Consider the following 23,064-nt stretch of genomic DNA (forward strand, 5'->3'; position numbering starts at 1 on the left):
ACGATGTTTTTAACGGCCGAGCCGTGTCTCTCAGATACTTAGTCGTTTTTTTGCTGCCGTCGGTTTCGTTGCTGGTGCGGTCCGGTGTTTTTTTCTGGTCGCAGCTCCCTATTTGAGAATCAGACTTTCAGGCATTTCCAAAAAGGCCACCATTTTCCACTGTGATCTTTGTCGGCGAATTGAATTTGCGAGTAGTCCACGAGCGCAAAACGCACTAGTTTGTCAATTGCGAACACACCAACCACTCCACTCTCCTATCCAAAAACTCACACACGCTTACAATCTAATAATCGCGCTACGCAGATTGCGAATGCATACGGCGAAAGATACAAATAGAAAAAATCTAAGCAGAAGAAAAATTTTGTTAGTGAAGTGAAGAGGAAGTAGTGGTGACCTGTGCGCGAGTATTTGTGCTTTCCCCGTGTGTGTCTCTAGTGTTCTAGTGTGCGTGATTCCCTCCCCCGTTTTGCAGGCGAAAAAGCGAAGAGCATAGCAGTATATAGTATCTCGCCATGGGTAAGTTATCTGCCGACACACAGATACTCTCTTCATCTCTCTCTCTTTGATTAAGGTGTGTGTGTGTGTCTGCGCAAAGTTATCGAAAGGGGGTGGCGGTGGGTGGTGCGATAGCAGCATTATGGCATTATCGGCCTTATCGTATCGGGAGTGGTTAAGTGGGAGAGGGAAAGGTGTCCAGGTGCTCTCTCACATACTCTACCCCCTTTCTCCCACCCACTGCCGGGTGGGTCATCAATCAATACTGGCCAGCTGAGAGCTAGATCTCCTCGCCCATCTCCTCGCCCTCTCTCACCAACACTGACCCACTCGCATATGATATTGTAGTCCACGTCCACTCCCTATTTTAATTTCTCAGCTGGGATGACGTCAGTGTTGTTGTAAGAACAAGTTTTTTTTGTTTGCTTCTTTACTTCTACTTCTTTATTTTGCGCCCCAAAACGAGGTGATATTGGTGATGAGGTAAGGGAGGTGAAGACTCAAAACCTGACCGAATAAACCTCAAAGTGCTTGTGCATGCAACTGCAATTACACACGATACCGTTAGGGCGTCCCGCCGTGAGAGCCGCTCTCGAATAACCTGTAAACCCGTCAACCGAACCGTTCGATGTGAATGTGAATGGGCTTTTTGGATTCAGATTCTTACATTTTCCGCCTTCTCTTCTACAGTTGCCGTTGCAAAGGGCTTTTGTACCGCTATTCGAGACTTGTATGTACTTGTATTGTCAATGATTAATTACTCGGCTACTCCGCTACTGGCCCTAATTGAGTTTATGTGCATACACTGCCCTAAAAAATGAGGTTATGCCTGCTATGTTTCTGTGGGAAAGAATTATTTACAGTTATTATTGCGAGAACTTTAAGAATTTCGGCCAATTAGAAAAAGGTAGTTCTGCTTTACATACCTTTTTTCCTTCACATATCTGAAAACAATTAAGTAGTATTGCATACTTTTTTTTTAAATATTCAAAGTAGCTCTAAATTAGATGATTTTTTAACTCAAACAAATCTTTGTTCCGGATTAATGGTTTAAGAAGTAAATGCCCAAAATTTCATGTATCGTCAGATTTCTTTTAGAGAATTGGTGAAACCTTGAAAATGCCAGATGTGGTGATTTGTAACATTCCTCAGATTTATCGATGGTGTAATCCCCTAACGATAAGATTTGCTACCACAATTTAACACTTTTTATTTATTTTCGTAAAAATTGTTTTTCATTTATTTTTGTTATGAAATTTGAAAGTTGTCAAATTGTTAAAATGGATTGTGCATTTTTTCCAAGTGGAATGTATCCCGTCTACAAGTAGTTGCATGCGTGCCTAAAATGCCTAATTGACTTGGACTTTGTGAGGATGGGGAAGTGGTCTTCGATGTGGACCCCATAACGTGCAGTCGCTCCTCGCCGCAAAAGGCTTAACAATAGCCATCCGAATCTCCATCTCCGGCAAAGGCGGCAACAACTGCTCGACATGAACTCATGACAAGCGCATTGACTTCCACTGGGTTTCCTTTTTCGTTTAGATGTGGATGTGGCTATGGCTGTAACTGTGCCCGTGCTCAAATGAAAACGAAAGGGGCGAACGATTCCCAGTCCCCCGATCAGCGAACCTCCCTCTCATTCATTCATTTAGTGGGATTTTTCTCATTTATTTTGTCCGTTGATTTGTTCGTCTCCGTCGTGCATTTCATGGCGTTTCCATAGCATTTCCCAGACGGGGTTATATAGGTCAGAGCACTTGGATAGAAAGTGGCATCTCCTCTTATGTCGTGCTCCCCCTTCCATCTGTCCACCTCCTCGTTTTCCTTATTTTTCCCATTTTCCACCTCCTCTTCCTCCACCCGTTCACTTGCCTAATTGAATGCTATTTTCGTAGCTGCAGCGTCATCAACTGCACTTGTGTGGGGTGCTCTTTTCACTTTTCGTCTAATAAGCATACAGGAAGCACTTTCAAATCGACCGAAGCACCGAAAACTTAAAACTAACTTTAGGTTTACTTTTATGTATGTGCGATGGTGCGTCAGGTAGCACAACATAAAAAACACTTGCAAAGCAATTCAAATTTGATGAGTAATACGTGGAAGAAACAAACTTATATTTAATTATAGCAACGGTTAAGAAACGAGATACGAGATAATAATTTGTTGAGAAAAACATATATTTTGAAAATAAATAACACTCTTTAAAAATCTTCCACTTCTAGTCATATAGATGTTTACTCACTTAATATGGAAATAAAATTTGTGTGTACATTTTATACTAAACCAACAAGATACAATAGTTGGTTTGCTATTCAAGTGGCCACAACTGTTGATTTGCTTTGCCAAATATACATTTGTGTATATTATGTTGTTGCTCTTCCAAACTAGAAATGTTTGTGCGTATAAACAGAACCATTCGTGGGTGAAATGTGGGCGTGGAATGCACAAGAGAGCGATGTTTGCTTTCGGCTTTATTTATTGTCTGCCAGCCAGGCTCATTTCCAGTCATGTCGAAGTGGTTGAGGTGGCATTCCCACCAGTGGCGCGTTTCACCTGTTTCCGCCTGTCGCCTTGACCTGCATTGTCCTCGACATTATCCTGCTCGAATTCAGTCAAGGATTTGACGCACTTGCTCTGGGTGAACTCGCACAGTGCGCATTGAGTGCATGTCGTGCCAGTGACGAAGGTCATTTCTCTTTCTCTCATGCTTTATTTTATTTTCGCTTTTACTATTCGATTTTAGTTGCACAGAGAAAATTATTTCTATGGTTAACAAAACGTTTTCAGACACTTTTGAGTCTTAAAATTTGTTGCTGAAGCAGCTGCCTTAATTTTAAATTTTATTTATAAATATTATCATAATATTAATAAAATGGGATCAAGGAATAAGATCATAATATTCCCTTTTCTAGGATCATAATTTTAAAAAGAGATAATAAAATATAATAATATTTTGTTATGTGCATGTTTATTACTTTAAAGTTCTGTTTTGATTTTTTTGCCTTTAAGGTTAGAGTCGTTCTGGGTCTTTGGGCGCGGCTGAAATTAATTAAAATATTTTTGCTGCCCTGCAGCTTGACCCCGCCACATCGAATCGATGGGGCCGCTGAGGCCTGTTCGAAAAGTGCGACTGTAACCTTGGACTTGCCCCCTGGCTGCCGGACGGGTTTTTTTTTTTGTTATATTATATATAAGTTCAGACCGAAATTTCGTATATTGTTTGTTTGTATTTCAAATTCGAGCGTGCTCCAGCGCGGCCCAACCAGTTTGTTTGCGGGTCCAAGTTGTGGCAGAGAATACCCGCCTCGTAGTCGCACTCGCACTGGCACAACTCCGGAGCCACGACGATGACATCATCGTCACTAAAATCGCTCTGCGCAATTACAATAAAATAACACTGAAAATGTGCGCTCAAACTTTTATTGTAGTAAGTTGAAAGAGACGACGTCGCCGCTTCGCCGGCTCTCTGTTGCATGAAAATGTAATTTTCACTGGATTTGTTTGCCAATTATCGGGTGGTCGCTAATGCTGGGAAAAATAGCGCAGAGAACCCAATAAACAAAACGCCAAAATCAATATGCAAATTGTGGAAAAATGTGTGTGATTGCATAATAAACAAGGCACAGAGCCAGCGGAACATAAATGAAATTAATTAAAGCCAACAAAACACGTACACGAACGAACTTTAAACAAAAACCGGGGACGGAAGTCCAAGTTGGTGACGAAAGCCCGCTTTCTGCCGAATGTATCTCTATCTGAATTTGTATCTGTAATACAACGATCATCGCTGTATCTGTATCTGTACTATCAGGTCGTCTGTCATTCCGACTGGACCGCGTTGGCTGTGAAAAATTTCGGTGGCGTCACCGCACAAATAAATATTCATTTTTGAATTTGTATACATATAATATATATATAATCGCTGAGTTCTCTGTGTATTTAGTTTGGCAAATTGAGTTTGCAAAGAGATCGTATATATCAAGCAAAGGTATTGGGTTTAGTATCAACATAAACAGGGGAGAGAACTGATAGCGGCACTCCCTTGAAATAATATATCACATACTTTCCTCTTACATGCATAAAGTTCAATGCACTGTGCCCATTCAGCTTGATGAATTCAATAAGCAGTCAATGGAGCTTTATGTTTCTGTAACACAATTCAAATATTTTGAGTTTATTAATGAATGAAGCTAATAAATATATTGGAAGACTATGAGTTTCAGATTAGAAAGTAACTACATAATATAGGTCGTAAAAATAGAACTTTTTGATTAAGCATATGGCAATCATCATTGAGTATTACTTGCAGTTCGGACTGGAACGAATAAAAAATCATTAATAGAATGTTAGCCTCTCATTTGAACGTTTTAATATGAGATAACGGCTGGTACCCGTTATATCGCATACGTCACTATATTATAAAACAAGTTAACGGCAACCATAAAACCTGAGCTCCAGCCTTATCAATAATTTCTATTTTGGAAGCAACCCAAATATGAAGAGCCAACAACTGCAGAACAAATTGCTGGAAAAAACAAAAAATCCCAAAAGGCTTGAAAAAAATTCAACATAGTGTTCAGACAGTGCGCTATAATGTGGTCGGGCTTATGTATTTATATATCCAATTCTTTTTATGCGCTGCAACCGGCTGCTTTTGGCCGATGTGATGTGGTTGTAATGTTCTGGCGTCTATTTAATCAACCGCAGACTGCTGCCGTCGACTGCCTCCGGCGGACAAGAAAGCCGCCAGAACAGATCAACACATCAGTCATGGCCAACAATTAGTTTCGATGCGTTCTGCCGTCATGGTTCTGCGTTCTCAGTTCTGAGTTCCGAGTCCCCTACATACACGCCACATCTTTGCCACGAAAGTCAACGTATCACAACGGGTTGACTGGTTCAAACACATAAAAATTATGTGCTAGCATGTAGGCTAACTTTAGATATATGGTTCCATAGAAACTGAACATAATTATACGCTGTCTTCTTTGATTCTTTTTCTGTAAATCAAAACATTAAGACCCAAAAACCACTTAACCTGAATGTAACTATAATTTGTATTTGCTCAACTGAACCAGCTAATTAAGAAACATTACCGAAGAACTTTTTTTGATTCATTGTAAAAACCAGAAGAGATATAAGACAGCAAATACCTTGGTCTTGTCAGGCCATTGATCAAACAGGTGATAAGCCTTATAATTATCTTGATGTCTTTCCACAAACAAACTGGATATAGCGATACAGAAGTGACTTCCAAGAAATCACTTTATATTTTTTAGCGATTCGCAAAAGGTTGCAGTTTTGACCCGCATTCTTGGTATATTTTTATGAATGCAACTCTTGTTATCTTTGCTGCTGAGTGGGATTCGTTTTTCACCCCATTCTACCTGTTTATTTGCAATTTGTTGGGATATTTCCCACACTATATATATTATATATAGTGTAGACATACACACATGCAAATGTGGAGGTTCCATGTCAGATCTATTTAACCTGTTCCACACTTGTGTACATTAACGAACAGCAAGTGCGTGTGTGTGTTTGTCTGAGTGTTCTGTCTTTATATAAAGAAAATATCTGCCCTTGGCCTTATCAATGATAAGATTAATTGCTTGCCAGGCACATGAGTCACAGTAACCTAAGAACGATTTACGGGTATGTCTGGGTGTGTAGAAGAGTTTGCCTGGCTGAGACTGTCAATACAAGCTAACACTAGTGTGGGGGACACACATGTAACGAATCTCCGCGATATACGACATACGATATATAGATATATAGATATATACATAAATATATATCCATACCGAAACATCCACAAACAGACTAGATGTACCCTCGCACATTCGGAACGGGGCTTCGAACTGAGCTCGGTAAAACGGGGCAAGGTTGGGGCATTATCGCATCACATGCATATGACATCAGCGCAACACTGCGTATACGTAATCTGGCGATAGCGCTGATTGAATGAATTGGATTGAAAACGACTGTCAAGCTCCACTAACCGGTGATTTACCATCTTTTTTTTTTATTCTCGCGACAGGTAAACAAAAAATCTACTGTGCGAAATGCACGAAAAAATGCTCTGGCGAGGTGCTCCGCGTGGCGGACAACCACTTCCACAAGGCCTGCTTCCAGTGCTGCCAGTGCAAGAAGTCTCTGGCCACCGGTGGATTCTTCACAAAGGACAACGCCTACTATTGCATACCGGACTACCAGCGGCTGTATGGCACCAAGTGCGCCAATTGCCAGCAGTACGTGGAAGGTGAGGTGGTAAGCACCATGGGCAAGACGTATCACCAGAAGTGCTTCACCTGCTCCAAGTGCAAGCAGCCCTTTAAGTCGGGCAGCAAGGTGAGTTGAGGATTGACAAGATTTAGTAATCAATAACTAACAACCATTGCTTCCTCACAGGTTACGAATACCGGAAAGGAGGTGCTTTGCGAGCAGTGCGTCTCGGGGGCTCCGGTATCCCCCAGTCGCCAGGCAGTTGGAGGAGGCGTCTCATCGCCAGCTCCCCCGGCGGAGAGTCCTACGAGGGCCACTGCCCATCAGCAGCACGGCGGGGTTATTTCGCACAAGGCGCATCTGAAGGAGGACTACGATCCCAACGACTGTGCTGGGTGTGGGGAGCTGCTTAAGGAGGGCCAGGCCCTAGTGGCGCTAGACAGGCAGTGGCACGTCTCTTGCTTCCGGTGCAAAGCTTGCCAGGCGGTGCTTAACGGGGAGTACATGGGCAAGGACGCAGTACCCTACTGCGAGAAGTGCTACCAGAAGGGATTCGGGGTGAAGTGCGCCTACTGTAGCCGCTTTATTAGCGGCAAGGTGCTCCAGGCTGGCGACAACCATCACTTCCATCCGACCTGTGCCCGTTGCACCAAGTGCGGCGATCCCTTTGGCGACGGTGAGGAGATGTACCTGCAGGGTAGTGCCATCTGGCATCCACGATGCGGTCCCGGTCCCTCCGAGTCTGGTATTATCCTGAACGGAGGCGGAGGCAGTACCTCGGTGGCCGGAGGTGCCTCTAACGGCAATTTCACAGATACAGAATGCGATAGGATGAGCTCCAGTGCCCTTAGCGAGATGGTAGGTAGTCGGATCTCCAGGAGGCGATGACGATAACGAAAACTTCACGAGAATCAAACACGATCTCGAATTTAAAGAGGCTGCTGAGCTTGCAACTAATTTGAATGCTGCAAAATTCACGAAAAGCACACACAAACTCATTTCATAATAGGATGGTAGATATTTCTTGACCATTAGCTTATCCAAAGGCTAGGTAAAGGTCTAAAAATATCACCCGTCTGAATCACCTCCCTGCACCTATAAACACACACCTACAACACATGCAATTTATGATTTTATATTTTCAGTTGTTTGCATTTTAGTTGTTTTGAGCTTGCGTTTTTATTTTCCGTTCGTTTTCAGTACATCCGCTCCAGAACTCCGAGTTTTAATGGTTCACTTTATTCCTCTAGCCGCAAGGTTTGTTTAATGATTTACTTTATGATTTCCCTTCATTTTCTGCCATCGTTTTGAAAATACTAAGACTCCAAAGAAAAACACACGGCACTGCATGTAAAACCATTGACAAGCAAATTAACTAACTAACCAGGAAATATTTCTTACAGCACTATCGGACGGTCAGTCCGGGTCTGATACTCCGAGAATACGGGCGACCAAATGCCGAGGATATTTCGCGCATCTACACCTACAGCTATCTTACGGATGCGCCACACTATCTGAGGAAGCCGATCGATCCGTATGATAAGACCCCGCTGTCGCCGCACTTCCACCGGCCCTCCTCCTACGCCACCACGGCCAGTAATGCAGGATCCGTTGCCGGAAGCCGTCCACCGTCGCGTCCCCATTCAAGGACTCGTAGCGCAATGAAGGTCCTGGTGGATGCCATCCGCTCGGAGACGCCCCGGCCCAAAAGTCCCGGCATGAACAACGAGGAGCCCATTGAGCTGTCTCACTACCCGGCTGCCAAGAAGCCTCCACCAGGCGAACAGCCCAAGATCGAGCGAGACGACTTCCCTGCGCCGCCGTATCCCTACACGGATCCGGAGCGTCGTCGACGGTACAGTGATACCTACAAGGGAGTGCCTCCATCGGACGACGAGGATGAGAATGTGGAAAATGGCAAGCAGAATGGCAAGGCCAAGAATGGCGAGGAGCAGCAGTAAGTGTGGAACTGATGTAAAAATATTCAAACTCTATCAAATATTCCATAAATTAGACGCCTTCAACGGGAGGCCGAGCAGCTGGAGAAGCTTAACTCGGGCATCGGATCAGCGATTGCCAAGGACCTTAAGGAGCACGCCAAGTACAGGAAGTGGAAGCAGAACAACCTGGATCCGCGCAACGCCTCCAGGACGCCTTCTGCTTCCAAGGAGCCATTGTACAAACTGAGGTGAGCTATTCTAACTTGATAATTTCACTCAAGAAGCAATGTCAAATATGGATATATATATTTCATATTCAATGTACTAATTCTTAACTATCTATGCATTGCAGATATGAATCGCCCATTGGGGCCTCGCCTTCACGCAATCTGGACCACCAGAAGCCTTTTTACGAGGACGAGATGTTCGATCGATCCACAAGCTATCGTGGCTCGCTTGGCAAATCTCTGGGAAACGCGCCCAGTTACAATGGTAATCTCCTAGCCAGTATAGTCTAAGTCTCGATTTTCAGCGAATCCAGCGTTTCCTTACCGATATTATAAATAGCCCAATTACGTTTATAGCCATACATTCCTACCGATCGCCGCCTAAGCCCGGATACGGATTCAAAACGACGACTCTGCCCTATATACGCAACGGCTACAGCTCCGTAAGTGCTGCCTGTTGCTTTCGATCGTTTAGATCAGTTCCTCGGTGCCGGGCTGTCGGTTATGTCTTGTAGCTTACCCACTACCACTCGATCCTATATGTAATACCAAAATAGTTATAACCTGGTTTGTTGCTGACGGTATTTGTTTGTCTTTCTCTCACTCTTTAATGCTGCCACTGGTTGCTCACTTGGATGAACTAACAACTGTTTCGCAAATGTCTCAACTGGTTGGTCTGCTGCTTCATTGTGTGTCTTAATCCCAACCCTACCCTATGCTACAACCCAAAAACCAATCTATGTGTATGCTATTGTTGCCCTGACACCTTCCAAAAAAAAAAAAATGAAAAATAAATACCCACAAACTAACACCCATCCACACTAACCCAAAACTCAAACTCGAACATTTGCATCATGAACATCAACATCACTTGTACACCATCTACATCTACTCTGCTCAGTGGTGAGTGCGCTGCGCCATGTGCCCAAACCAGGATACGGCCTAGCACCACGCTCCCACACATTCAGCTCCACCACATCCGCTGCGGCCACGATGCATGGTGCCACTGTAAGACCGCTTTTGTTGTTGTTATGCTGTAGAGTCCTTTGAATCCCTTCTTTCGTTTGGGTACCTGTTAGTACCGCCTGTAACTTAGCACTGGTTTTTGGTTTTTTATACTTTGCATGTACATCACATTTCTGGTGATCAGGAACTAATCTTTTATCCTTTCTTAATTAGGATTTCTCTTATGGAGGACTGGGCGACAAAACCCACAGCACAGATTTGAGCTGCGGCAAATCGGAGGGTAAGATAATAAAATCCCTTTCTAGCCTAGATATCATGCTAATAAGATACCTTTGCAGCATCTGTGGACTCGATCACCGAGGGAGATAGACGTGCTCTGATGGGTGGCGATCTGCCCGCCTCGAGCACTTACTCAGGAGCTCTCTCATACCACTATCCGCAGGCCGGGCTCATCCGGCGCAGTCTACCCAATATGGCCCATTCGATGCTGGTGCACGAGCCGGCCAAGATCTATCCTTATCACCTACTGCTAATCACAAACTATCGTCTGCCCTCGGACGTAGATCGCTGTAATTTAGAGGTAAGATTTGGGAGAGTTTAGGTATAATTATAAAAGAAACTAATTATTTTAATTTTTTTTATATCAGCGTCATCTGTCGGACATCGAGTTCGAGCACATCTTGCAGTGCGCCAGGTCGGAGTTCTACAGGCTTCCCCAGTGGCGACGTAACGAGCTGAAGCGGCGGGTGAAGCTCTTCTAAGGGCTCCTAATACCGCCAAGGATCCAAGGATAGCTGCCCGAGTGGAGGCTGTTTGCGACGAAACCAAAAGAATTCAATTTACCTTAACAGCAAATGGTTATTACACATGTGGAGGAGATGAAAAACAATATAAATTGAAAACGAAACGGGAAACTATGCTAATTTCACAGCCAGTTTTGAAACACGCTTTAAATAGTTGATGCAAGTGAAACCAACTAAACTAAATTTAAATACATAGTTACATTTACAGTGCGGAGTAGCTAGCGGGCCGCTCCTGTTTATTTTTTTAAGAATTAGTTGCGCTAACGCAAAATTGTAACTGAAAACTATATGAAAGGAACAGAAAATCCCAATAAAAACGAAGTGTATACAGATTTAAATTAGTTAAACATTGCATGTACGGCATGAACGCTTTTTATACGCAGTGCAAAAATTATATTAAACGCAAACATAAACTGGACTCTTTTTCTAAATTACACTTTAATTGAATCATGTTACGGACTAAAGTACCGAGAAATACATCAAAGAATGAGAAATTAATGTACCTACAGCAGAATCACACAGCAAAAAGCGAAACGTCAGATGTGTGGCATCAAATTTACGCTAAATCATTATGCAAATTTTATTTATTACTAAATATTTTATTTATTTATTTAAATAGAATATGTCAAAGAATAAACCAGAGATAATAAAACAGGACAAAAGCAATGTCGAAGTGTTTACAATTATTCGAACTTTTCGAGAGTGGCGATTATAAATTAGCTTTATTCTAGATGGTATTTCTTTTCTTCGGCGAAACGTCAAATCTAAAGAACATTGGGCATTTCTATGGAATGTTATCTTAAATATAAGCATTACCTTGCAAAATTATGGCTAAATTCACTTTAAACTTTGTCGTATCGCCCAAGATCTACCATATAGGGCTTAATTCGGTGTGATTTGAGTTCGGGACGCAATAAGTGACTGGAATGTAAAGTTCACAGAATAAATACGTAAATATTAAACTAGATTACACAAAACATCGAGATTATCTATATTGCACCGTGGATATTGCACTAGTTCTGCTTATGCATTGCCTCGTCATTACGCAAACCGTAAGTTAGCTGCGTCTTCATCACTGCCAAACTGCTGCCTATGATTTTTTTGTGGTAGATCTGCCGTGTAACGAAACCAAAATCATCATAGAAGTCGCGCTCACTTTCCTGCCACTCGGAGATGGTACACTCCAGCGAAGCGTAGCCACCGCCTATGCAGTTCTTGACCACTAACTTCACCATTGGCTCCATGATAGTCTGGCAGGGATAGTTGGGATCGATGGCAAAACGGTAGATCCAAGCTGCATTGTACACGGCATGATGATTCTTCACACTAATTGCGGCCACAATCCGACGACGAAATTTTCGTATATAAACCTCATCATACGGACAGTTATCGATGAAAATCTGGTAGCTAGCTTCTTTGGGAGAGCAGCGAAAAATGAAGGGTTCATAACACTCGGCCACCAAGGATTGCGATGGTTTGGTCTAGAAAGTGGGTAAAGATATTTAGAAATCCTATTTTAAAAATGTTTTACCACTCACCCTCATCAGCTCCACAGCCTTGGAATAAAATGAGAAATATGTGCCGGTGAAAAGGCAGAAGATGCAAGCGGGCACAGTAAGGGCGCAGAAAAGAAGGGGCACTCCCAGAAATATGAAGAATATGGCCCAGGTGATAACTATAAACTGCAGGGTGATCTGTAAAAGAAATAAAAAGTATATAACATCTAACTAGGTGACAAATACCACTGATCGCATGAAGATAAGTCACGCATCCTCACCTCTCGAAAGCAATAGACAAAAAAGGACTTGTTGGAGAACGACATAATGTAGTCCCGCACCAGCTCCTGGCACTTGAGCTCGTCATCTTGCGTATAGTTGCGTATAACAATAAATGGCTGCATTAAAGTATTATTAAACTATTGGATTAGGCAAACAAAATAAAAATAAAAACACTGCCCAATCAGTGTGCCCAAAGCGATGTAAAATACCACCAAATCTTAGGCGGCACAGCTGTAAAAATGGCGTTGCCACTGTAAAAAATATCGAATAGGAAATGATAAAGCTGAAAACGCGAGGTTATTTTTTTGTTATATTTATGATACTAAGGGATTCTAATGAATTAATAATTGTATGTGGTTGGATAATTGTAGATCTCTTAACATTTTGTTATTAAATATATTCACACACATAAAAGATCGTTTACTGTTTTTGAGAATTGTCGTGACCCTGCCCTGTCACGACCCCATCTCTTATGCCAAACACTTTGACTTCGATCTGGCACTTTTTCTCATGACGTGTCGGCGAGCTTAACTTTATTAAACAACTACTCGAAAAAGTCATTGGAAATAGCTGAAAATGCGCGACCAATTCATCAGCCTGGCCATGCTGCTGTGCGTCCTGCATAGCGCCTGCGGATTGTACTTCCACATATCGGAGACGGAGCGCAAGTGCTTCATCGAGGAGGTTCCGGATGAGACGACTGTGATTGGTGAGCCACAGCTAAGTGCCAACTTGGAAGTTTTATAAATGAGTTGTTCTTCTTCTCCTGTAGTTAACTACAAGGTGGAGCTGTACGATCCGCGCTCCAATGGATTCATGCCCTCATCCCCCGGCATTGGAATGCATGTGGAGGTTCGCGACAGCGATGACAAGATTGTTCTGTCCCGCGTGTACAGTTCCCAGGGACGCATCTCATTCACCTCGCACACACCTGGCGAACACGTCATCTGTATGTACTCCAACAGCACAGCCTGGTTTAGTGGAGCCCAATTGCGCGTCCACCTTGACATCCAGGTGGGTGAGCACGCCATCGACTATGCCAATGTGGCGCAAAAAGAGAAGCTTACCGAACTGCAGCTGCGAATCCGCCAGCTACTTGACCAGGTCGATCAGATCACCAAGGAGCAGAACTACCAGCGCTACCGCGAGGAACGATTCCGCCACACCAGCGAGAGCACAAACTCCCGCGTGCTTTGGTGGTCGCTGGCCCAGACTGTCGTCTTGGTCTGCATGGGTTTCTGGCAGATGCGACATCTGAAGAGCTTCTTCGAGGCCAAGAAACTTGTGTGAGGTGCTTCAAGGCTAGGGCATCATCAGCACTACTCGCCACCAGCCTCATTGTTCCGTGTGTTTTCCCTCATTTGGCAGGAATTTGCGAATTTCACCGATGGATCACCATCAACCAACCATCCGCAGGCCTCGACTCCAAGCACGTCTAGTTATAATTTCTTGTGCGTAATTTAATAAAATCCATTGTACAAAATGAGACTAATCTGTGCACCCCCACATTCTATCTCGTTGGGGCAGACAACCAGTCAGCTGAGCCTGGTCCCGTGACTGGGTTTGCCTCGTCGAGCGTGGTTTGGTCTTATCAGCGGCCTCTGGTAGATAACCTGTGGCGTTGGCGTTAACTCCCTAGTTTTAAACTCGCGCTGCATCGTAACCGCATCGGCTTGCACCGACTGCCCTTTATCTCATTGTTTGTTCTGACGGAGAGAAGTCTTTTAGTAGCTCTTGGACTGCCCTGAGCAGCGGTCGTCAATCGCGGCACAAATCCGTCGCCCAAACAAGAGAGTTCGTTGTGGCACACCAAACGCAACCATCGACGACCCACAAAAGCCGCAGCTCTGTAACCCGATCCAGTCCGAAGCGTTTTCAAGTCAACAACTGGTCCAGGTCTCTGCTCCCTATCCGGTTCAGTTCGTTCACGTTGGATTAGCCGTGCGGGCTGTTAAAAATGTTTCGCGCTACGGAAATCGGCAGCGAAGAAAGTGAGTTTGCAGGCAGATAAGATAAGACACTTCAGGTAATTCCCTGCCTCCCTTTTATTACATGTAGCCCTGCCAGCTCTGGCGGAGATTACGCAGGTGGGATACGAACAGGAGGCACGGGACATCGAGTGGGGAGGATGGAGAGGAGAACGGGTCCAGTTGAAGCGGCCTCACCGCAGCTCCCTACCCAATTATGGGTTTACTCCTCCGCCCATCCGCATGGAGTACAGATACCCCCGAGCCGTCTTCTTCGTTCTGGCCACAAAGTTTTTTGAGGCTTTTGCTGCCAACGGAATTCGCAGTAAGTTCGAGGGGCTGGATTTAGAAATGGGGCATGATTTAGCTGTTCGTACAATTATATGGCTTTGTCTCTTCGAAAAATTCCAAAAACCAGGCTTATCAGCGCTGCAGAAACACAAACAGGGAGGTCTTATTGACAGTCAAAAGACCTGTGGTGCATTAAATCAGGGGCACTGATAAGGTGCAAGAAATTTAGGTTGAATTCGGCAGAAGATTTTCATTATCAAGATATATTGTGTATTTTTTGAAAATTAAGAAAAATTTTCTTTCAAAATGGTAACCAATGTCGAAGTCTCGATGCGACGACCTTGATTTCATGGTCAATAAATCGAGATTGCCTTATTCTATATAATATTGGTTCGATTCCAGCTGTTCTCGCGCTCTATCTGCGCGATGATCTCAACTTCACCGAGAGCTTCTCCACGGTGGTGCTGCATATTTTTAATTTTTTCGGTCAGTTCTGTCCGATTATTGGAGCCATCCTAGCGGACAGCTACATAGGCAACGTTCGCACTATCTCAGGCTTCTGTTTCATCTACGCCTTTGGATGGTTGCTGCTTACACTGACATCCCTGCCCGCAATAGGCCTTTCGATGGTGTAAGTACTTATACACCAATGACTATGATGTTCGTTTAATTTAATACCAGAATTATTTCTTAGGCTGCTGGTGTCCATTGCTCTATTATTTATTGCCGTGGGTAATGGATCCATCCGCGCTTGCATCACATCGCTTGGGGCACTGCAGTTTAGGCTACCTGAACAGAGCGTCCATCTGGCCGAGTACTTTTCGTTCTACTATTTTGTCTATTATTTTGGAATCTTCTTAAGCAAGATCCTTCCACCGCTTGTAAGGGCCAATACACAGTGCTTTGATAAGACGGAATGCTACCCGGCTGTATTCGGCACCCTAGGAAGTGCTTTTCTGATGGCTTGGAGTAAGTATTTACCAGTTTCTATTTATAACATTGACTTATTTTATACACATGACATTAGTTATCTTTCTGGTTGGAAAATGCTTCTACAAATCTGAAAAGCTGTCCGATGACAATATACTCTTTAAGTTCTGTGGCTGCATTAAGACAGCTCTGGTGGAGAAGTGGAGACGTCGCAAGTCGCGAAAGCGCTCAACCTATTGGCTACACAATGCAGTTGGAGCCTATGACGAGGGCTTCGTTAATGATGTTTCTAAGGTTTTAAGGGTAAGTGGTCTCTTTAGAAGCCTATTTGGATTTTTCAAATTTTTTTTTTAGATCTCCAAACTTTTTATTCCGCTGCCCTTTTATTTTGCTCTGCTGGCGCAACAGGACTCTAGCTGGACCTTCCAGGCTACACAGATGAATACCACAGTATTGGGCGTTACCATCCAACCGGATCAGGCCAAAGCCGTTGGCCCGATCTTCCTATTTATGCTCATCCCGCTCTGGCAGTATGTAACTGTGCCTTTGCTGCGACGATATTTCAATTGGGAGCTGCAGCCGCTCCATAGTGTGACTGTTGGAGGAATTTTCTCTGCCGGCGCTTTTTTCTGTGCAGGAGCTGTACAAGAACATATAAATGTGAGTGAGAGTATTTAAAAAAGAACAAGATTGTTGATTAATCCGTCATGTAGAATTCTCCCCTTCAAACAGTGAATATAGCCTGGCAGCTTCCACAGTTCCTTTTACTCATGATGGGTGAACTTCTGCTTTCCATTCCGGGACTCCAGTTTGCCTTTACCCAAGCACCAACCTCTATGAAATCTGTGGTCACGGCTGCCTGGTTCTTAAACAATGCTTTTGGCAATCTCATTGTGGTTATGGTTACTGAACTAGGCATGCTGAGCTCCCAGATGGCCGAGTACTTCTTCTATGCTGTAATTATGCTGGTTTGTATTATCCTGTATGCCCTGTTGGCGTTTGATTACACGTTGCAGGAACGCAAGGGAGAGCTGTACGTAAGGCTAGACAGTGACCCCGAGAATCGGGATGTCCCTAGCACTAGCCGTAGCGGCAGCATCTAGGAGAAGTTCTATTCTCTAGTATTTTCATTGCACTTGTAATTTATTTGTACACAGGCAAACATACATTTAACTGAAAATAAATAAAAGTTTAGCAACTAAATCAGTCTATTATCTTGAACATGTACTGCAGCTCAAGTTTCGTGTCATCCGGCAGATCTGTACAGTGGACGGCATTCTGGACCTTAGACTTGCCGAACTTGGCGCGCAGCGTATGCGGCCGAAGTAGTTTGGCGATCTCAGGATCCATCGGTCCACAAAAATCGCGAAATTCCTGATACGATTTCTTCTCAGGATCTGCGCAAGCGATTTCCATACACATGCACACTCCACTGGCCAGCTGTGCTACCATGGGAATATACTCGGGTAGGACGCCGCGGTATACTTCGTAAAACTCCTCACAGTTAATGCGCGCCATCAGGATCATACGCATGGCAGTCAACCGAAAACCGTTGGACAATATTTCGGCAATAATGTCGCCTAGGAGACCATCCTTGATGCTGTGGGGCTTAATGATAGCAAGTGTGGTGTTTTTAAACAAACAATTCTTAATGATGCTGTGCCTCGCTTGGAAAAAGAATTTGAGGTCTATGTCCACATCTTCGTCGTTGTCGGAGTAGTAAAAGCCGTAGCGGATCTCCTCGCTTTCAAATAGCTCCTCCATGCTGGGCGATAATTTAACATTAGGCTCCTCCTGCTCGGTGCTCTTGTATCGAACGCAGGCCTTTATGGTTTCGACAACATTGTCCCCGATCAGCTCCAGACTAATAGCCGGACCCGCGAGCAGCTCGTTCATTAGCACTCTGGGATTAAGAGGTTAAGATATCTTCTATGGTGCACCATCTTTACTTACGAGGAGGAGACATCTCTTTTATCCTTGCCAGACAGAAATTGCGTGACCATCTTGGGGGAGAATTGCACCATCATTCCCTGGTTTATATTGATCTTATTGTCGATCAGTGTTTTAAGGAACTTGCCCAGGTGTTTTGTCCACATATTATTTTTTAGCAAAACGAAGCCCCTGGATCATACAGCGGTTTTGGATTAGAGAGGGAGTATGGAGGAAATTTTCTTACTTCTTGCGGTATTTTGCCAGATTGGTGCGCGTAGTATCGTCTGCGTAATCCACAATGTCAAACTGCCGGCCAAACACATTTATCTTGGAGCCTACGAAAAAGTCTCGTTGGGTCAGCTCAGGAATCTTCGTGCGACGCAAGAAAGTACGTTTGTTGCGCTGGTCGAACTGGGGGAAATGTGTAGGATTAGCCGAATCAACATTAAGGATTTAGAACCAAGTCCTCACCACTTCGACCGCCTTGTCAGAGACATAATAAGTGATCAAAAAGGGTCGGATGATCCCTGCCTCCGCGTGGTACCACTCGGCCGCGAAGGCCAGACGCCGCTCGCTAGCAGGAATAGCAGCGGGTTTCATAGCTTGGATTAATGTTTATTTGTTATTTTTGTTTGATTACTTGACAGTAGATCCGTTATTTTGAGTAAAAAGTGTTTGTTTGCTTTTCATTTTCAAGTGTGCTTCCTCTTTCCCGCGTTGTCACAGCAACAGAGTTGCCAACACATCGAAAAATACTTAAAAAGGCGCGTAGTTTTGAATATAAATACTTAATAGTTAGCAAATTAATAACTGCCTGTTAAAATAAACTAATTAATTAATATTTACTTTTTAATGCATCTATATTCAAATATATATATAACTTTAACTGGTAGTTTCTAATTGTATTTACACGGATTTCGGAACCATCCATCGCTAATTAATAAAGCAGATTAAGTTTTCAATTTTGTTTTATTGTAATTTCCTTTATTTACAGGAAACAAAAATAATAAACTGCAAACTGATTTTGCAATATATTGGTTGTAGCTTTCCTCTGGTTGTTAAATTCTAGCGTAAAACTTATGGTTTCCCTTGTCGGCGCCAAATCATCTTGTTCCTGGTGTTGCTTTCTTGTTAACATCTCTCTGAATACGCTAATATTCAGCTAAATTAAATGTGGTTTTCTTTGATTGGAATAGTGTATTATGAACGCATGCGTTTGTGGATGTTTTTATGAGTGATTGAGTGTTCTTTTCTTTTTTGTTTTCTGGTGTGTGTGAGGAGTGAGTGTTGTGATCGTGTGTTGACTTATGGTATAAGCGCCACGTCTAACGCTACGACTACGCCAAAATGCTAGACTCCATCTGAGCGGCCGTCTAGGCAGCTGGCTTTTTCTTGTCACCGACCTCCTCCTCTTCCTCATCGTTCTGAGATAGACTCGGGATATTGTCATCTGAGTCCTCCTCTTCGTCGTCGACGTTGAAGTCGTCGAACTTGTTGTTCCAGTCGCCACCAGGGCTGTTCAGGAAATCACCAAACATACCGTTGTCCTTTGGCTCACCTGGGGAGTGAGATAAGATTATGAAGATTGATTTCAAAATTTTCAGTGCTGAAAGCATCGCTTTGACTTACCTTCCTCATCGTCGGACTCATCGCGCCACTTAGCAAAGTTGGCCTTAAGGAAATGCAACTTGGTCTTGTCCGTGGTCAGGGAGGACCAGTATGGTCCGGCCGTTTTCTTGGGTATTGTGAATTCAAGGCAGCGGCCGATGTTCTTGCTGGTCACTTTCTCGGGATCTACCTCATGGAGAAAGTTCAGTGTGACCTCGTACTTCTTCGACGCATCCAGCACGTTCACGCCCTTGAAGGTGAAGCTGTTTTCTGTAACTCTATTTAGAATGCATTAGGATAAGGATCAGGTGGGAATGTTTACATATATGGTGGCACCTACTTGTGTTCAATGTCCTTGCACTCTACATCAATGATAACGTAGACCAAGTCATTGCGCTGGGCCCATGAAACTGGAGGCGGAATTAAACTGAAAAAGCGAATCAAATTTGGTAAACATAAATAAAGGTTTTAGGTTGGCGAGTGGGCAGGGTGTGCGGTGTGCGGGTATCCGGTGTCATGGCAACTCGAGTCGTATTTTCTGGAAGCGAGTGCATGAACTATGCAAATTCCTCGGCTGTCTATTTGCATAGACCATATGCCCAGGCGAAAGTCCATGCCGAAAATCCACGGTATTAGCGCCAGCCTAAACATAACCTCAAAGACTGGGCCTTCTGATTAGTTCCACAATCGCAATGCAGATGCGCACGGGACACGCCCACCACAAGCACAACGCCCTGTCCGCAAGATGTCCCTAAGGATTAGGTGCATCCACCATAAAATGGACAATTTTCTTAAATAGGCGATCGAAAATGGACGCCGCCTCTGCCGCAACAAAGCACGCGACGCACAAAGAAGCCACAAAAAGATTGACCGGATAGCAAATGGGTGCCGGTGGTCGCGGCTGGAAACTTACCCGGTTGCTGCCATTTTACTGCTGTTGCGAATTTCTAGTTTATTATATACGGAGCCGGATCACTTCTGACTGACAGCCTGTTTTCGTTACAAAAAAAGGCGACTTCAGTTGAACAAAATTGTCATGCACAAAATTGTCATGAGAAACAGAGTGACCGTTGGTACTTTCGAAATGTACCTAAATAATCCTAACCAATATGACGGGGTATGAAACGTGGGTAAATGTGAATGATATATGTAACCGTACATGTAGAGTAAAATTATGTTTTTATAAAAGTCACAATTCATCAAAACCCATATTTAATGATCTCCAAACTAAAAATTCAAACATCCCTTAAAGTGAATTTGTACATTTTAAATTTTTTATAAATGATGGCAAAAATTTATTTACTATCCTCTACTATGTTCTATTAAACTAGACTACCATAGGATGCAAGCTTTGTGCTCTGGTCGCATTCCACTGCCAACGGAGCAATTATAGGCCTGAAAGAAGTCTTCGTTGTTGGATAGGGTTCCCAGAATCCGGTACTTATCAACAGTGTGTTCATTTGTCAGATCCTTCCAGTAGTGCTCCTCCTTACTGTCGGAACAAAATATCTGAGCGAAACCGAGAAAGAATAGCTGCTCCGGGGTGATGTCAAGTCCTGGCATCTGCTCGCTAATCTGTTCCTCTCCAGAGTCCTGTAGCAGTTGTTCTTTGTGGCTGCGGTAGGCCGCCAGAGCCTGCCCCAAGCCACCATTGTCAGCGATGTTTTCGTCCATTGTCGTTTTACCGTTAATATGGCGATTAATCTCCGGTATCAGGTATTTACTGTACTGGTCCATATAGCATTCGGCTCTTTCCTCGAATCTTTGTCGGGACTTTTCCGACCACCAGGATCGAAGTTTTCCGTTGCCATCATATGATGCGCTGGTTGTGTCGAAGCCGTGAGTAAGTTCGTGGCCCACAATGAATCCCAAAGTTCCGAATTTCAGTGCACGCGGATAAGAGCGGTGGTACATGGGAGGTTCCAGGAGGCCGGCCATCACGTTGATAGAATTGTCCAAAACGTAATAAGCTGCCATCGCTTTCATACCTTGTAGCATCATCTGAGGCTTGGTATCATTTCCCAGTTCCTCAAAGTGGCGACTACTAAAACGTTCAAGGTCGATAGTAAGGCGCTTCAGATTAATGTTGGTTGAGGCGAAGCTATCATTGTCGATTTTAAGGCTGTTGATCTCCCGGATTATGCGATCTAAACGAGCATTATCTTTAAGGGAACCAATGTGCGGTTCAATCGCGGACTCCTTGAGCAGCGCCTCATCTCTAGTCGCCGTGTCCAGCCACTCGGCGTTTTCAAGCGACTTTCGAATGCTTTTCCGAAGTTCTTGTACAATTTCAAAGACCTCCAACCTTTTTTCCTCGGTAAAATGATACTGAAAAATGAGAAATGAAAACGATTAATTTTGGGGTCCCTTTCACGAAGTTCATATGACCAATACCAACCTCCATATAGAGTTTGTTAAAGAGGACCGTCATGGAAGTCAGCAGAGTTATTGAGCAATAGTCCTTTTGTTCTTTGGGTGCCTTAAGTTTGGGGTCAAGTTTATAGAGCATCTGCATTGCCAGATAGTTGGCCACAGCCTCAGGATGCCGGTTGCACACCTTGTCTAGTTCCACGTAATAAAAGTCGCAAAACATATTTTCATCGGCGTGGAGTCCGTTCCAGGATATATCATAGTAATTCGTCGATTGGTTGAATTGACTTTCAGCTGGATAATACGAATACATCTCGCACTCGCCAGGAACTTCAAGGGCATCCCGCCAGAACGCAAAAACCCCGTCGATAACTTCAGTAATTTTATCATCTGTTAAATTAAAGGACCTCAGGTATCCACGCATTCGCTCTTCGTTCAGACGGTAGGCACGGGAAGTATTACTGGCGATATTGGCCTCTTGGACGATGTGATCGAAACCCAGCTCGGGTAGTTTGGTGCGAGGCGAAAACGGATAAACTGGTAAGATCTCCTCTCGGATCAGTCCATTTGCTCCGTAATTGGTCAAATGTGAGCTCATGTTGACCCAGCTAAAGTTGGTGGCATCCCAGGAGGCTCCATCGACGGCGGGAAAGCCTCCAATCGACCGAATTAGACTTAGGTAAGCGGGATCAGCGGCGTTAAATGGATAGAGCTCTGCTTCTAGGCAGGCATTAAAGAATCGTTGGGCCACATTCAGTTCGCTGGATACATTGAGTGTCTCCGCCAGATCCGTCCTCCCCACCAGTTGCTCTACGACTTCGCTCAGCGTGTAGATTACGTCGCCAAAGTTGCTCCGACGATTAGATGAGTATCGATCCGATTTTGCGACCCGATAATTTCCGCAAGCATACTCGTAGAAATCTTCACATGGCGCGACACTTAAGTTCATGTATGATTTCATCTGGTTGGCATAGAGTCGGAGATAGTCAGCCGTAGAATTATTTGTTGGCTTATCCTTGCTTTCTACCAGGCTTCTGGCCTCGCAACCCATTAGGATTACCAAAATAAAGAACAGCCACAACATCGCGGAACTCAGCGTGGACAAGAAGGAAAATTTCCAATTCGCAATCTGTAGTTAGAAAATAGCACGGATGGCGATTACTGTAGCTCAACTGCGTGGATTGAATCGCGTTTGGGAAATGACAGCTTCCCATTGGAACTTATAATCAAATGATACTTTTTGCACATGCTGCACTTAACAAGAGAGCAGTGATTGAGAAACAAAAAATTCTTATCAACTTGTTTGGAATCGATGTACAGCCGCTGACGTATGACCAGAAGCCCACCCTACTTCCCGATTCGTATAAGCCCGGTTCCCTCAAGATCTGGTGTAGCTCTAAGACACCGCTGGGTAAGATTCTAAAACCCAAACTTAATGGACTTTTTTTTTAATCGGTTAGGAATAACTTCTTGCGGTCCTTATAGCCATGCTGCCATTCAAGCACAAGAAGTTACTCCTAACCGATTGGTGC

General features: G+C 43.9%; 7 protein-coding genes across 11 annotated transcripts; 3 read left to right on the forward strand and 4 right to left on the reverse strand.

Moving 5' to 3' along the window:
- The first annotated feature begins 32 nt into the window (after positions 1–32).
- LOC108110186 (actin-binding LIM protein 2) lies at positions 33–11,322 on the forward strand. Of its 5 annotated transcripts, none has more exons than XM_017219150.2 (11): positions 33–516; positions 6,536–6,846; positions 6,907–7,578; positions 7,921–7,977; positions 8,124–8,677; positions 8,735–8,908; positions 9,013–9,152; positions 9,245–9,330; positions 10,067–10,133; positions 10,192–10,433; positions 10,501–11,322. In XM_017219150.2, exons 1-11 carry the CDS (start codon positions 513–515, stop codon positions 10,612–10,614), a joined length of 2,421 nt encoding a protein of 806 aa, XP_017074639.1. In that variant the 5' UTR covers positions 33–512; the 3' UTR covers positions 10,615–11,322. The 5 variants fall into 5 exon arrangements, with proteins under 5 accessions (XP_017074639.1, XP_017074629.1, XP_017074668.1 ...); XM_017219140.2 differs by lacking the exon at positions 9,245–9,330 and adding an exon at positions 9,789–9,895; XM_017219179.2 differs by lacking the exon at positions 9,245–9,330 and having other exon boundaries at positions 10,083–10,133.
- Positions 11,240–12,618, reverse strand: LOC108110210. Its single transcript, XM_017219189.2, has 3 exons — positions 12,434–12,618; positions 12,195–12,350; positions 11,240–12,137 (listed from the first exon to the last, which is right to left on the reverse strand). Exons 1-3 carry the CDS (start codon positions 12,554–12,556, stop codon positions 11,670–11,672), a joined length of 747 nt encoding a protein of 248 aa, XP_017074678.1. The 5' UTR covers positions 12,557–12,618; the 3' UTR covers positions 11,240–11,669.
- A 284-nt stretch (positions 12,619–12,902) lies between these two features.
- LOC108110394 (transmembrane emp24 domain-containing protein eca) lies at positions 12,903–13,920 on the forward strand. The gene is made up of 2 exons (XM_017219454.2): positions 12,903–13,143; positions 13,207–13,920. Exons 1-2 carry the CDS (start codon positions 13,011–13,013, stop codon positions 13,722–13,724), a joined length of 651 nt encoding a protein of 216 aa, XP_017074943.1. The 5' UTR covers positions 12,903–13,010; the 3' UTR covers positions 13,725–13,920.
- Positions 13,921–14,149: 229 nt separating this feature from the next.
- On the forward strand, positions 14,150–16,825 carry LOC108110384 (peptide transporter family 1). The gene is made up of 7 exons (XM_017219426.2): positions 14,150–14,425; positions 14,493–14,726; positions 15,095–15,323; positions 15,387–15,661; positions 15,720–15,925; positions 15,977–16,282; positions 16,336–16,825. Exons 1-7 carry the CDS (start codon positions 14,392–14,394, stop codon positions 16,723–16,725), a joined length of 1,674 nt encoding a protein of 557 aa, XP_017074915.2. The 5' UTR covers positions 14,150–14,391; the 3' UTR covers positions 16,726–16,825.
- On the reverse strand, positions 16,747–18,284 carry LOC108110390 (nucleoside diphosphate kinase 7). The gene is made up of 4 exons (XM_017219441.2): positions 18,026–18,284; positions 17,799–17,965; positions 17,576–17,743; positions 16,747–17,525 (listed from the first exon to the last, which is right to left on the reverse strand). The coding sequence occupies exons 1-4, from the start codon at positions 18,152–18,154 to the stop codon at positions 16,826–16,828; spliced, it is 1,164 nt and encodes a 387-aa protein (XP_017074930.1). The 5' UTR covers positions 18,155–18,284; the 3' UTR covers positions 16,747–16,825.
- Positions 18,285–18,504: 220 nt separating this feature from the next.
- Positions 18,505–20,227, reverse strand: LOC108110630 (uncharacterized protein CG16817). The gene is made up of 4 exons (XM_017219732.2): positions 20,076–20,227; positions 19,503–19,589; positions 19,184–19,440; positions 18,505–19,112 (listed from the first exon to the last, which is right to left on the reverse strand). Exons 1-4 carry the CDS (start codon positions 20,087–20,089, stop codon positions 18,928–18,930), a joined length of 543 nt encoding a protein of 180 aa, XP_017075221.1. The 5' UTR covers positions 20,090–20,227; the 3' UTR covers positions 18,505–18,927.
- Positions 20,228–20,439: 212 nt separating this feature from the next.
- Positions 20,440–22,664, reverse strand: LOC108109425 (neprilysin-1-like). Its single transcript, XM_017217927.2, has 2 exons — positions 21,561–22,664; positions 20,440–21,490 (listed from the first exon to the last, which is right to left on the reverse strand). Exons 1-2 carry the CDS (start codon positions 22,614–22,616, stop codon positions 20,495–20,497), a joined length of 2,052 nt encoding a protein of 683 aa, XP_017073416.2. The 5' UTR covers positions 22,617–22,664; the 3' UTR covers positions 20,440–20,494.
- Between the last annotated feature and the right edge of the window lie 400 nt (positions 22,665–23,064).

Source organism: Drosophila eugracilis, unplaced genomic scaffold (assembly GCF_018153835.1).
Source record: "Drosophila eugracilis isolate 14026-0451.02 unplaced genomic scaffold, ASM1815383v1 contig_47, whole genome shotgun sequence".
Taxonomy (NCBI): domain Eukaryota; kingdom Metazoa; phylum Arthropoda; class Insecta; order Diptera; family Drosophilidae; genus Drosophila; species Drosophila eugracilis.

What these genes read in the sequence shown, in the direction of transcription:
- LOC108110394 (XM_017219454.2), top strand. Translation starts at nt 13,011, where the DNA reads ATGCGCGACCAATTCATCAGCCTGGCCATGCTGCTGTGCGTCCTGCAT. An exon ending in GGATGAGACGACTGTGATTG is followed by an intron (nt 13,144 to 13,206) that starts GTGAGCCACAGC and finishes CTTCTCCTGTAG; the next exon opens with TTAACTACAAGGTGGAGCTG.
- LOC108110390 (XM_017219441.2), bottom strand. Translation starts at nt 18,154, where the DNA reads ATGAAACCCGCTGCTATTCCTGCTAGCGAGCGGCGTCTGGCCTTCGCG. An exon ending in CTGACAAGGCGGTCGAAGTG is followed by an intron (nt 17,966 to 18,025) that starts GTGAGGACTTGG and finishes CATTTCCCCCAG; the next exon opens with TTCGACCAGCGCAACAAACG. An exon ending in AAAAGAGATGTCTCCTCCTC is followed by an intron (nt 17,526 to 17,575) that starts GTAAGTAAAGAT and finishes TCTTAATCCCAG; the next exon opens with AGTGCTAATGAACGAGCTGC.
- LOC108110210 (XM_017219189.2), bottom strand. Translation starts at nt 12,556, where the DNA reads ATGCAGCCATTTATTGTTATACGCAACTATACGCAAGATGACGAGCTC. An exon ending in TTGTCTATTGCTTTCGAGAG is followed by an intron (nt 12,351 to 12,433) that starts GTGAGGATGCGT and finishes TTTCTTTTACAG; the next exon opens with ATCACCCTGCAGTTTATAGT. An exon ending in AGGCTGTGGAGCTGATGAGG is followed by an intron (nt 12,138 to 12,194) that starts GTGAGTGGTAAA and finishes CCCACTTTCTAG; the next exon opens with ACCAAACCATCGCAATCCTT.
- LOC108110186 (XM_017219140.2), top strand. An exon ending in CCACGATGCATGGTGCCACT is followed by an intron (nt 9,896 to 10,066) that starts GTAAGACCGCTT and finishes TTTCTTAATTAG; the next exon opens with GATTTCTCTTATGGAGGACT. An exon ending in GAGCTGCGGCAAATCGGAGG is followed by an intron (nt 10,134 to 10,191) that starts GTAAGATAATAA and finishes ATACCTTTGCAG; the next exon opens with CATCTGTGGACTCGATCACC.
- LOC108110384 (XM_017219426.2), top strand. Translation starts at nt 14,392, where the DNA reads ATGTTTCGCGCTACGGAAATCGGCAGCGAAGAAA. An exon ending in GCAATAGGCCTTTCGATGGT is followed by an intron (nt 15,324 to 15,386) that starts GTAAGTACTTAT and finishes ATTATTTCTTAG; the next exon opens with GCTGCTGGTGTCCATTGCTC. An exon ending in CTGTACAAGAACATATAAAT is followed by an intron (nt 16,283 to 16,335) that starts GTGAGTGAGAGT and finishes TCCGTCATGTAG; the next exon opens with AATTCTCCCCTTCAAACAGT.
- LOC108110630 (XM_017219732.2), bottom strand. An exon ending in TGCAAGGACATTGAACACAA is followed by an intron (nt 19,441 to 19,502) that starts GTAGGTGCCACC and finishes CATTCTAAATAG; the next exon opens with AGTTACAGAAAACAGCTTCA. An exon ending in TGAGTCCGACGATGAGGAAG is followed by an intron (nt 19,113 to 19,183) that starts GTAAGTCAAAGC and finishes CTCACTCCCCAG; the next exon opens with GTGAGCCAAAGGACAACGGT.
- LOC108109425 (XM_017217927.2), bottom strand. Translation starts at nt 22,616, where the DNA reads ATGTTGTGGCTGTTCTTTATTTTGGTAATCCTAATGGGTTGCGAGGCC. An exon ending in TTAACAAACTCTATATGGAG is followed by an intron (nt 21,491 to 21,560) that starts GTTGGTATTGGT and finishes CTCATTTTTCAG; the next exon opens with TATCATTTTACCGAGGAAAA.